The 13,968-nt window shown below is 36.6% G+C and overlaps 1 protein-coding gene across 1 annotated transcript in view; it reads left to right on the forward strand.

Moving 5' to 3' along the window:
* Nucleotides 1-13,968, forward strand: part of GABRA1 (gamma-aminobutyric acid type A receptor subunit alpha1) — a 60,140-nt gene that overhangs the window by 20,378 nt on the left and 25,794 nt on the right. The window contains exons 4-5 of the mRNA XM_061188419.1: nucleotides 2,818-3,038; nucleotides 6,019-6,101. Coding sequence (XP_061044402.1) covers nucleotides 2,818-3,038; nucleotides 6,019-6,101 — 304 coding nt within the window. The remainder of the gene's footprint in view (nucleotides 1-2,817; nucleotides 3,039-6,018; nucleotides 6,102-13,968) is intronic.

The following is a 13,968-nucleotide window of genomic DNA, read 5'->3' on the forward strand; positions in this document are numbered from 1 at the left end:
GCAGGAGGTGAGCAGCGGGCAAGCGAGAGAAGCTTCATCTGCCCCTCCCCATCGCTCCCATTCCCGCCTGAACCATCGCTTGCTTGCGTTACTGCCTAAACTATCCTCCTGCCCCTCACCCACCACGGTCCGTGGAAAAATTGTCTTCCACGAAACCGGTCCCTGGGTGCCAAAAAGGTTGGAGACCGCTGCTCTAGACATCTTGTAAGCTATTCACTTGTGTTGACATTTCTCACAACAGGAAAGTGAAATAAGTATTTCCATGATCCCCACTTTATAAATTGGCAACTAGGGCATTACAGAAAATAAGAAAATGACCTAAGGCCATTCATCTGGCAGAGGGACGATTCAGTTCTAGTTAGCAGACTTAGAATTTACATTTGTAACCATTATGCTCTGGCTCTACCCTCTCCTTCTTGTTCCAACTTCCTAAAGAAGGGGCTCTGGCCCATCTTGGTCTAATGAATTTCGACCATGGGGAGAGGTCACACTATACAAGTAGCTGCTGGGAGCTGCAAGCTGCTACCATGGCAATATTGCAGGGGCCATTCTCAGAATATGGGAGACCAAATACACTCTTTTTTAGGCAAGAGATGATCATGATCAACTGCTTTATATCAGTTTTCATTTCCACTTCTAACAGAGGAAATCATGGAAATGGAAGCTAATCTAGTTAATTTTGCCCCTTGTACTTGTGTATGTGTGTGTGTGCACATGCATGCTTGTGTAACTAGGACAGTATTCGAAAAGAGAGTATCTTAAATGAGTTTGGGGATTTCATTGTCCACCATTATCACAGGTAAATAAAGCTAGCTGTAAATATGATAAACTTGTAAACCTTAGGACCTTGGCAAGCTTTGACATAAGTTTTTGGAATCTTTGCCTTTGGGATATATCTTGTCAAACACTTGATGATAAATATATTTTAAGTTTATTTTATATGTAACATTTATTTTATATTCAAAAATCTCCTTGGAGCAAGCAACAAGTGAACAAATGTTTCAGATTCATGGGAATATGGTCACTTTAGACATCCTTGGAACCTTGGTTTACGAGAGACTGTTGCCTCCACTGCTGACCAGGCTAAAGTTGTTCAGTTGGATAAACTATAGAGCGCTGATTCCTGAGTAATAGAAATAGCATCATTATCATAGCCATATCTCAGAAGCTTCTCTATTGTCCAGAGAAGAGAACATGCACAGCCCAGAGTAAACCCATCCGCTCTGCTTCCCAAGCAAGCACTGCTACTCTGGATCTTTTCCTGATATAATCCACAGGCACTCCCCTAATTTCTCTCCTCATGGAAAATACAATTCTAAACCCGTTTTACTCCTCCACAAGTTTTTCCTATAGCTTCCAAGTCCAAACAGTTTCTCCCTCTGCGGAATTTAACAGATGCTTAATAAATGTTTCTAAGTAAATTCCTGTGCCAGGTATCCCAGTGCCTCTCATCTGACACTTCCAGACAGAAAAAACAAACAAAGTAACTTCTCTTGCCTGCAAAGATAGACTGGTGTCCTGTTACACTTTTTTGTTTCTATCTCAATTGCATTTACCACTATGCCTGGTACATTATAGACTAACCAATAATAATTCTTAGTTACCTGATCAGTAAGGGCTCAGCAATGTCAAATGTGTGCTTTGAAAATCTTCATTCAGTCTTTACCCAAACTTGCATTAACCCTGGGAAAGAGACAGGTAGTAAAATTCATGCACAAAAAGCCTGAACACAGACACTATTGTGCATGTGCTAAAGACAATGTGTATAAAAGATTTTAAAAAACAGCTTTCTGATGCATCAGGGTTTAGGGGATTAAGAAAATGAAGCATGATGTTTTCAAGTTAGTCTTCCTTCCAGTTTGGAGCATTCTAAGATTAATGGAGAATGTGGTAATCTTTATTTCAAACCACTGACTTCCAATTTTAGTGTCAGTGTAGCAAGTCCTGCAAGGAAGATGGATATTATTACCCCTTTCAATTTTAGGAGCTGGTAAATCACATTGCTTGTTTTCAGATTAGCAGATGTTTGTCTCTGGGTATTGCCATGAGGAATGCTGTGCTTATTCAAATAAATAGATTCCCTAGCTGTGAATGATGATGAGCTTCACACATTTCTCCTGTGTCTCATACACACATATATATATACTCACAAACACACACTCACACACACCCGCATATTCTGCATTCTTTTCTTTTCTTCTTGGAAAGTATGCAAATTACCAGTGAAACAATTTCTTATTTTCATAATCTTCTTCACTGTGTAGAATTGAAAATCTATATACATTATTTGTGGAAAAAAATGTTCACTTAGCCAAAAAGAAGATGGGATTATCACATCCACATTAGCACCATGGATGTCTTGGGACTGGGTGTGGGGTTTTCAGAGACCGTGAGAGGGCCCCCCAAATGCTTTATTTTTATAACTAGAATTGCCTAACTTAAACATTTTCCTGTATGTAATAATCTGTAACATGAGTTTTGTTTTCACTTGTAATATATTCTATCTCTTCAAGTACTGATGTGGTGGAGGTGGTGGTGGGAATAGGGTACTAGTTTCCTTTCACATGTCTGAGGAGATACTCAGCAGTTTTCTCACCAAAAAGTAATTCAGGTATTTAGATATGTTTAAAGTGATTATGTCAACCAACGATTCACCTGATACCAATATGTACAGGCCACCACAAGTTTACTTCTAGGAACATCATCTAGGTCATATTTTGCTTCTAAAGTTGCAAAAATTATGCATCATCTGTGTAAGCCATTTGCATTACAAAATACAGCACAGTGAACTCTTTGCCATTTTCCAAAATTACCTAGGAATATACAATAGATGTATTCTTCCGTCAAAGCTGGAAGGATGAAAGGTTAAAATTTAAAGGACCCATGACGGTACTCCGGTTAAATAACCTGATGGCAAGTAAAATCTGGACTCCGGATACCTTTTTCCACAACGGAAAGAAATCAGTGGCACACAACATGACCATGCCCAACAAGCTCCTACGGATCACGGAGGATGGGACCTTGTTGTACACCATGAGGTAAGGATAACTGTGCTTCCATTCGTGAATTTTTCTAGACCTTCTCTTCCATGTGTAGGTGGCTGATGGGCCATTGTAGAGCATCTGGTTTCCTGTTTTCCCTGTTTTTCAACTTTAATAATTACTCTACTATGAAAACTAAACTGGCTGAAATATTATGCAAGTATTAAAGTGTTAAGTAAAATGATTACACAAAATTAAAAAGAAATGTTTACAATGTATAAGTAATGCAATATATATATATATATATATATCTCCAATATGTTCTAATTCAATAGAGGAACTTCTCCCTACTATTAACCTCGTGGATTCCTGCATTCCAGTAAGGTCTAGATTAAATTTCTAGAAGCTATCTCATGGTATATATCTGAAAATGTTTCTATTTAAAAAGGAGAAAAAAACCAGAACATAGAAAAAGTTCAAAATTTTTAAACATAAATTCATGTGGAAGTATACATTTTGAAGAAGTATATTAATTCACAATGATGTTAATTAGACTGAGAATATAAATATTCTTAATTTTGCTTAAATTGAAGACTACATATATATTTTTGCTCCATAAACATTTCCCCCATTTTGAGATTACTGTAAGCCCAGAATCTGGATACCAATCATTCATTTATGGATGAATGAAAGAAACATGAATTGAATAAAGGTTTGAATATTTTTAGAAAAAAGTTGTTTAAAAATATTCCTAATTTATGAGAAATTAAGAATTATCCAGGGCTTGGGACTTCCCTTGTGGTCCAGTGGTAAAGAATCCGCCTTCCAATGCAGCGGACATGGGTTCGATCCCTGGTAGGAGAACTAACATCCCACATGCTGCGGGGCAACTAAACCCGTGCGCCACAACTACTGAGCTCGCGCACCTCAGCTAGAGAGCCTGTGTGTCGCAAACTACAGAGCCCGCACGCCGCAACTAGAGAGAAGCCCACGGACCGCAGCGAAAGATCCCACATGCCGCAATGAAGATCCTGTGTACCACAACTAAGACCTGACACAGCCAATATATAAAATAAATAAATAAAATAAATATTAAAAAAAAATTATCTAGGACTCATTCTGAAGAGCAGTTTTTTCATATCCAGATGACTTGTTGGAATGTTGTTTTTGTAGATCTGGCCAGCATTTGGTAATTTAGACCATCCAATTATTCCTTTGTTATGAAAAGGTAATGAAGGCAACCCCTAGACTTGGCGGATTGTGTTTCGAGTGGGAGTAGAGTGATATTTTGACTTTGGAGAAAGCTGCCAGAATTCCTAGCTTTTTATACCCAAATGAAAGAAAAACTGCTTTAAGGCCCACTTTAGATAGATGTTGGACTCAACTAGTAAAAGTGTAATAGGACTGAAAGAATGAAAAATCCAGGAAAGAGAGAAAGCAGAAGATCAGTGGACAGATGTGTTGACAACGTTCCAGATCATCTAGGCAGGATCTATTTATATTTGAAATTTGAAATATTCTCCACTTGTAAAATAACCTACACTTGTTTTTGAGCCTAAATCTAGTATCCTTTCCTGCCAGCTGGTAATTATCTAAGGAGGGATTTGTGTATACTGAAAAGTTTATCAGTTAATAGTTCCTGATATATGTAATATTCTTCATCAGTAACTAACCTATATCCCCCTTCTCCTAAATTTCTCATCACCTTTGCTAATGTGTTACCACTTTCCTGAATAGTTTGACTTAAGTATATGAGTTTAATCATTAATTTACACATTTCATATTTACTTTAATTAATATTGTAATCACTTCATGATTTTACTTGTTATAAAGCCATCTTGCCACATTAGAGTTACTTAATAATATGGGTAAATATATTTTCTGAAAATTATGTGAGGAATTTGGGTGTAAATTTTCCATAGTTCCACCAAATGAGATCAAATATATTTCAGTGAATTCCTTTCTTGACTACCCTTTTTAAAACATAAATAGAATTCACATTCCCATTCCCATAACATAGGGACTAAAAAGAAGCTCAGCAGAGTCCTGGCTTCAATTAGGCAGTAGATTTGTAGGTAAAACTAAATGGTTGGAATATAGTGAAATCACTTATAAAGGAGACTTTAAGTGAATGTCAGCTTCACAGAACCTGAGGACAGTTCCTCCCTCACCTATTCCTTTGTTGTCTTATGCATTTGGTGCTATATTAGGGGAGGAGGTGGGGAGAGATGCACTTAGGAATGGAGAAATTTGCCTCTCTTCCTTGTTGTCCATGTCTTCTCAACCAAGGATGAATTAGTATTTTTGTAAGTATTTATTTGCTTACATCCCATTTTATTCTCAAAGGATTTGCTCTGGTAGGTGGATTAGTTGATGATGCCTATTTTGGAAATTTGGGCAATGCTTGCCCATCATACAAAATCAGGTGTCACCTATTTTCTCAAAACAGACCAAAAAATGGATAGAATCCAGTCATTGCTGTAAATAATTCTTTTTATTTTTTATTTTATTTTTAAATATTTATTTATTTATTTTTGGCTGCATTGGGTCTGCGTTGCTGCGCACGGGCTTTCTCTAGTCGCGGTGAGCGGGGGCTACTCTTCGTTGTGGTGCTCAGGCTTCTCATTGCGGTGGCGTGTCTTTGTTGTGGAGCATGGGCTCTAGGTGCACGGGCTTCAGTAGTTGTGGCTTATGGGCTCCGTAGTGGTGGCTCGTGGGCTCTAGAGCGCAGGCTCAGTAGTTGTGGTGCACGGGCTCAGTTGCTCCGCAGCATGTGGGATCTTCCCGGACCAGGGCTCGAACCCATATCCCCTGCATTGGCAGGTGGATTCTTAACCACTGCGCCACCAGGGAAGTCCAATAATTCTTTTTAGATCGTTTGATTATTAACAGCTCGGTATAGCATTGCCATTTGTGTTTGTCTCTCCTGCTTTCTTAATATATTTGCTATAGTTAATAACATCCCACTTGTATTTATCAGAAAGTATCTAATCTATAGGACTTTTGTTTGTATCCCATATTCCCCTTAATCGATAAGGCTGACGGTGAGAGCTGAATGTCCAATGCATTTGGAGGATTTCCCTATGGATGCCCATGCCTGCCCACTAAAATTTGGGAGCTGTGAGTAAATTTATTTTATTTTTATTTTTATGAGAGGCATGTCTTTAAGCAAGAAACCTCCAGTTAGTTATGAATGTTCAAGAGACAGATAAAGAACATCAAGAAAGTTTAAACAGTGATTTACTGCAAGTGCTTTCTATAAGTAATAATCTCTTACTTCACTTTTTAAGATTTTTTTTAGGAAGGGGTTATTCCCTATCTGTTGAACTAGAAAGAATGGATTTAACTATTTAGTGGAAAAATTCTATTTTTGTTCAAGTAGTATTCATAAAAAACCAAATGGAGTATGGATGCTTATACCTCATAGATAATATCTTCTTTCCAATAAATGGAGATCACTGTGTTTATTTTATATCATTACTGACATTTGTTTGTTCTTAAGAATAATTTGACTTGTTTATCAAATGGAAATATTGGTAGGTGGCAAAGGACAATAATTAGGTTCTCTTAATAATGAAGCTTACACCCAAAGATGATGCTAGAAAAGAATTTACTCTAATTATAGTCTTAAAACAGTTCTAGATATGTTTGGATATCTCATGAAGTTCATGTATATATTAATGCTTTTGAAGCTATCTTAGAAATCGCCTTTACGATAACTTTCAGGGTTTCTGCTACTTGAAAATATGCAGGCACACACATTAGAGGAGCCCAGAGAATAGTGGTCAGCAGAGTTAGGTTCTCTTGTCTTCCTCTACTTTTCTGCTTTTGATTAGTGTGCATGCATAAAGTGAGGAGGAATAATGTATTCCTGGTTTCCTGCAGGGGAGTTACATATAAGGACTGAGTCAACCTCTGGACTAACCTAACCAGCTTTCTGTTCTCACTAGACACACAATCTGAGCAACTATTTTGGTGAAGGTATGATTCACAGAAGAAAAATAGTGGTAGTGTAGGAAGACAGCAAGCAAAGAAAATAGCAAAGGGCCTTCGGGTTCCTAGCAGCGCTAGTCATGGAAAGACAACTTTCTCTATTTATAAATCTCATTCTATACTGAAACCCAAGGGTAAACTACTTCAAAAACTGTCAGCTAAACAGGCCTTTGATGATAACTCCCTCCTCTCCATTTTTTTCCCCAATTTAATGTATGTTCTATACCATGAACTATTATTTTTTTTCTGATTACCGGTTCCATTTTTAACAATAATATTATGTATTATGTGTTACTTGTATGCCAGGCAGTGTACTAAATATCTGTATATGCATCAGCTCATCTAATCCACAAAATAATCTTATAGTTAGGGATATCATACATCATAGTTTGCCTGAAACAGTACTGATTCATGCCTAAAATCCTGGTATAACTAATAGTGCCTCCTTTTGGCTTCAAAAATATCTTGTTTTAGACAATTAATTTTATGTTTAGTATATTAGTTAGCTCACTCACTTTTAAGCAGTGAGTATAGCTTAAAAAAGAGGAGTTTATATTTTTATACAAGATATATGAAGGTAAGTGACTGTTGGTTAATTGCTGGCTAGTTCAGCATCTTAACAAGGATGCTGTCTTAAGACGGCCTTAGAAGTTCTTCCTGATGACAGAATGGTTGTTGCAACTCCAGCCATTGCCTCTGCTTTCAAGATGAAGAGGAATAGTGGGAAAAGAAGAAAAGAGTAGTGCCTGTGTCAAAAAAGTAAAATCTTTCCCTAAAATCCTAACAGGTATCTTCTCACATCTTATTAATTAAAGCTGTGTCACATGACCAATGCTAACTGCAAAGGAGGCTGGGGAAAAATATTTTTAACTAGGCACATTGTCATCCTGAAGAAAATGGACAGTGAGGAGAAAACAAATAATGTCTCATGTAAGAAAACTGAAATTTAAAGAAAAACAAGTAAGCTGTTTTCCACCTCAGAGCCTTTGCACATGCTCTTTTCTCTGCCTGGGTTACTCTCCCCTTGGTTCTTAGCAGAGCTGGTTTTATTTTTTAAATATAGGATTTTTATTTATTTATTTTTTTGGCCATGCCTCGCAGCTTGTGGGATCTTAGTTTCCCAACCAGGGATCGAACCCTGGCCCTCGGCACTGAGAGTGCCGAGTCCTAACCACTGGACCGCCAGGGAATTCCCCGTGGCTGGTTTTATTTATCCCCTACATCTCAGCATAAATATCGGTTCCTAGGGCCTTCCTTGAAGCCCTTATCAAAACTTGTAGGTGCTCCCATCAGTCTTCTTGATCACAACACACATTTATTTTATACTATTTATCACAGAAATAATTATTAGTTTTGTTAAAATTGTTATTGTCTGGAGACTGCAAACTCCACGACAGCAGAATCTATTTTGTTCTACATTTCCTAGCACAGAGCCTAATACAATGTAGGCACTAAATAAATATTTATTGAATGGATAAAGATGATAATAATCAGGTTTTAAATGCCCCTTCGGTGTTTAAGCCTCAGAAATGATGGCCTCAGAAAAGAGGGTTTAAGGACTGTGGGGAATGAAACCTCAACATCAAAGACTTAATATTGAAGAACAGGCTCAGAAGGCACATGCTCAGTGGAAGGGAACACCATGGCGAATTACTGTTGCCTGCCAGTGGCATGGGAAGATGCAGCAGTGGTCCATTTATTGCATAGTCATTTCTCAAACGTGGCCTAACTAGCGTATTTCAGAGATAAAGAAACTGAGGCAAAAGTGAGATAAAAATGCTTTGACCCAACTTTTAAAGCAAACACCTTGCCAAAGTATCAGAGAGAATAAGGAAAACATAAGCATGATGATTTTGCAATAATTTAGTAAAGCACTATGTAATAAATGTTTAGGAGGTACGGAAGCAACTTCATCCATATGTTGATAAGAACCAAACCTGGAAAAGCAGATGTTTTCCTTACCACTCGCCATTAGATTCTGATTGTCAGTGCTACGTTATACTTTCTGCTTGTTAGGGATAACACCCTCTGTATAAGGTCAGATAACTCAAACACAGTATGCATAAGGCAGCTGACATCTTTTAACTGCTTTCTGAGGAATTTACAAAATAAGGCTTTGATTCTAGAAGAAGAGATTCAGATTATATTCTGACAATAAGATCTAGGCAAGTGCTAGATGTAGTCAGGATTTAATAAATGATCATTTCCTGACTGATTATCAAGCAGTGTCTTATAAACAAGGAGAAAGGGATAAATAGAGATGTAAACAATGAGTAATCTCTACCTTCACAACAATAGCATATTTATAGTAGATTTCATACACAATGGAGCTTCTAAGAAATTGCAAGAAATGAGACACTGAATTATATGAAATGAGAAATCGATGGTAACACATTTTTCTTTTCCCTCTACAAGTAAATTAGCAGCACATTGGCAACACATGGCAAGGTATAGAAAGATAGGGTCCAGGCACTGTTGCTAATGACAGTGTGATAAAGTAGCAAGAATTCTAATTTGTTATGAAATGACACAAGGTCTAGAATTGGTTTCATCAATAGTTACATGACCACCAGTTATCTTTGCTTGGCTTTTGAGCATATATTAGAGAGTCTTTGCCTAGAAAATTCTTTTTTTTTTTTTTATATATATATATAATTTATTACAAAATAAAATTTAACATTAATTTACTAAAGGAAAAATAAGTCAAATAATATTTTCCTTTTTTTTCACACACACACACTGTATTTTATTTTTACAAGAGATAAATAGACTGACACCAAGCATTGTACATGGATGACCACAACAAAAGCAACAATGATTGCAATTACCAAACATGAAACACACTCATACTATGTCATAATATTGACATTCAGTCCAGTAATCCTCCACTGTAACAGCTCCTTTACTTGGCAGTGAAAATTGATTTGTATATTCTTTGCCTCTGAGTCCTTGTGGGATTTTTTTTTTTTAATTCAAACAGAAAGTCACAAAAATTATACTCATCCTCATCAGTTCACTCAGTCCCATGTAATTAATTTTTTTTTTATCTTGATCTTTTGTTAGCACTTTTATGAGTTCATCAATTTTTCATTAGAGTTCTGAAAATGCTTTTTCATTCAGTTCAGCAGTACAGTCAGTTACCAGAAACTTGTAGTTGTCAGAGTCTTTTCCATGAATTTCTTGAAGATGAAACCCTTTTATAGGAACATATTTGCAAAAGCATCAGAGTACACCCAGAACTGTCTGTAAATGACAAAAGACTTAAAAATGACCACGGTTAAAGATTTGATGAAAGTTCATAATAATGCAGTTGACAAGAAAATTAGTTATTTCTGAGATATACATTTTAAAGTAATAACTAGGATTATGACTTGTAACATTATACCAGAACATATAAGATTTTTAGAAATTTCATGTAATGTCTGAAACATTTATATTAACATATTTCCATACAAATAACCCAATGAAAGTTTAGTATTAGTTGTTTTGTTTGTTTGTTTTTTTATACTGCAGGTTCTTATTAGTCATCAATTTTATACACATCAGTGTATACATGTCAATCCCAATCGCCCAATTCAGCACACCACCATCCCCACCCCACTGCAGTTTTCCCCCCTTGGTTTCCATATGTCTGTTCTCTACATCTGTGTCTCAACTTCTGCCCTGCAAACCGGCTCATCTGTACCATTTTTCTAGGTTCCACATACATGCATTAATATACGATATTTGTTTTTCTCTTTCTGACTTACTTCACTTTGTATGACAGTCTCTAGATCCATCCACGTCTCAACAAATGACTCAATTTCATTCCTTTTTATGGCTGAGTAATATTCCATTGTATATATGTACCACATCTTCTTTATCCATTCGTCTGTTGATGGGCATTTAGGTTGCTTCCATGACCTGGCTATTGTAAATAGTGCTGCAATGAACATTTGGGTGCATGTGGCTTTTTGAATTACGGTTTTCTCTGGGTATATGCCCAGTAGTGGGATTGCTGGGTCATATGGTAATTCTATTTTTAGCTTTTTAAGGAACCTCCATATTGTTCTCCATATTGGCTGTATCAATTTACATTCCCACCAACAGTGCAAGAGGGTTCCCTTTTCTCCACACCCTCTCCAGCATTTGTTGTTTGTAGATTTTCTGATGATGCCCATTCTAACTGGTGTGAGGTGATACCTCATTGTAGTTTTGATTTGCATTTCTCTAATAATTAGTGATGTTGAGCATCTTTTCATGTGCTTCGTGGCCGTCCGTATGTCTTCCTTGGAGAAATGTCTATTTAGGTCTTCTGCCCATTTTTGGATTGGGGTGTTTGTTTCTTTAATATTGAGCTGAATGAGCTGTTTATATATTTTGGAGATTAATCCTTTGTCCGTTGATTCGTTTGCAAACATTTTCTCCCATTCTGAAGGTTGTCTTTTCATCTTGTTTATGGTTTCCTTTGCTGTGCAAAAGCTTTTAAGTTTCATTAGGTCCCAATTGTTTATTTTTGTTTTTATTTCCATTACTCTAGGAGGTGGATCAAAAAAGATCTTGCTGTGATTTATGTCAAAGAGTGTTCTTCCTATGTTTTCCTCTAAGAGTTTTATAGTGTCCAGTCTTACATTTAGGTCTCTAATCCATTTTGAGTTTATTTTTGTGTATGGTGTTAGGGAGTATCCTAATTTCATTCTTTTACATGTAGCTGTCCAGTTTTCCCAGCACCACTTATTGAAGAGACTGTCTTTTCTCCATTGTGTATCTTTGCCTCCTTTGTCATAGATTAGTTGACCATAGGTGCGTGGGTTTATCTCTGGGCTTTCTATCTTGTTCCATTGATCTATGTTTCTGTTTTTGTGCCAGTACCATATTGTCTTGATTACTGTAGCTTTGTAGTATAGTCTGAAGTCAGGGAGTCTGATTCCTCCAGCTCCGTTTTTTTCCCTCAAGATTGCTTTGGCTATTCAGGGTCTTTTGTGTCTCCATACAAATTTTAAGATGATTTGTTCTAGCTCTGTAAAAAATGCCATTGGTAATTTGATAGGGATTGCATTGAATCTGTAGATTGCTTTGGGTAGTATAGTCATTTTCACAATGTTGATTCTTCCAATCCAAGAACATGGTATATCTCTCCATCTGTTGGTATCATCTTTAATTTCTTTCATCAGTGTCTTATAGTTTTCTGCATACAGGTCTTTTGTCTCCCTAGGTAGGTTTATTCCTAGGTATTTTATTCTTTTTGTTGCAATGGTAAATGGGAGTGTTTCCATAATTTCCCTTTCAGATTTTTCATCATTAGTGTATAGGAATGCAAGAGATTTCTGTGCATTAATTTTGTATCCTGCAACTTTACCATATTCATTAATTAGCTCTAGCAGTTTTCTGGTGGCAGTTTTAGGATTCTCTATGTATAGTATCGTGTCATCTGCAAACAGTGACAGTTTTACTTCTTCTTTTCCAATTTGTATTCCTTTTATTTCTTTTTCTTCTCTGATTGCCGTGGCTAGGACTTCCAGAACTATGTTGAATAATAGTGGTGAGAGTGGACATCCTTGTCTCGTTCCTGATCTTAGAGGAAATGCTTTCAGTTTTTCACCGTTGAGAATGATGTTGGCTGTGGGTTTGTCATATATGGCCTTTATTATGTTGAGGTAGGTTCCCTCTATGCCCACTTTCTGGAGAGTTTTTATCATAAATGGGTGTTGAGTTTTGTCAAAAGCTTTTTCTGCATCTATTGAGATGATCATATGGTTTTTATTCTTCAATTTGTTAATATGGTGTATCACATTGATTGATTTGCGTATATTGAAGAATCCTTGCATCCCTGGGATAAATCCCACTTGATCGTGGTGTATGATCCTTTTAATGTGTTGTTGGATTCTGTTTGCTAGTATTTTGTTGAGGATTTTTGCATCTATATTCATCAGTGATATTGGTCTGTAATTTTCTTTTTTTGTAGTGTCTTTGTCTGGTTTCGGTATCAGGGTGATGGTGGCCTCATAGAATGAGTTTGGGAGTGTTCCTTCCTCTGCAATTTTTTGGAAGAGTTTGAGAAGGATAGGTGTTAGCTCTTCTCTAAATGTTTGATAGAATTCACCTGTGAAGCCATCTGGTCCTGGACTTTTGTTTGTTGGAAGGTTTTTAATCACAGTTTCAATTTCATTACTTGTGATTGGTCTGTTCATATTTTCTGTTTCTTCCTGGTTCAGTCTTGGAAGGTTATACCTTTCTAAGAATTTGTCCATTTCTTCCAGGTTGTCCATTTTATTGGCATAAAGTTGCTTGTAGTAGTCTCTTAGGATGCTTTGTATTTCTGTGGTGTCTGTTGTAACTTCTCCTTTTTCATTTCTGATTTTATTGATTTGAGTCCTCTCCCTCTTTTTCTTGATGAGTCTGGCTAATGGCTTATCAATTTTGTTTATCTTCTCAAAGAACCAGCTTTTAGTTTTATTGATCTTTGCTATTGTTTTCTTTGTTTCTATTTCATTTATTTCCACTCTGATCTTTATGATTTCTTTCCTTCTGCTAAGTTTGGGTTTTGTTTGTTCTTCTTTCTCTAGTTTCTTTAGGTGTAAGGTTAGATTGTTTACTTGAGATTTTTCTTGTTTCTTTAGGTAGGCTTGTATAGCTATAAACTTCCCTCTTAGAACTGCTTTCGCTGCATCCCATAGGTTTTGGGTCGTCGTGTTTTCATTGTCATTTGTCTCTAGGTATTTTTTGGTTTCCTCTTTGATTTCTTCAGTGATCTCTTGGTTATTTAGTAACGTATTGTTTAGCCTCCATGTGTTTCTGTTTTTTACGTTTTTTTCCCTGTAATTCATTTCTAATCTCATAGCGTTGTGGTCAGAAAAGATGCTTGATGTGATTTCAATTTTCTTAAATTTACTGAGGCTTGATTTGTGACCCAAGATGTGATCTATCCTGGAGAATGTTCCCTACGCACTTGAGAAGAACGTGTAATCTGCTGTTTTTGGATGGAATGTCCTATAAATATCAATTAAATCTATCT

This window comes from Eubalaena glacialis, chromosome 4 (assembly GCF_028564815.1).
Source record: "Eubalaena glacialis isolate mEubGla1 chromosome 4, mEubGla1.1.hap2.+ XY, whole genome shotgun sequence".
In the NCBI taxonomy this organism is placed as follows: domain Eukaryota; kingdom Metazoa; phylum Chordata; class Mammalia; order Artiodactyla; family Balaenidae; genus Eubalaena; species Eubalaena glacialis.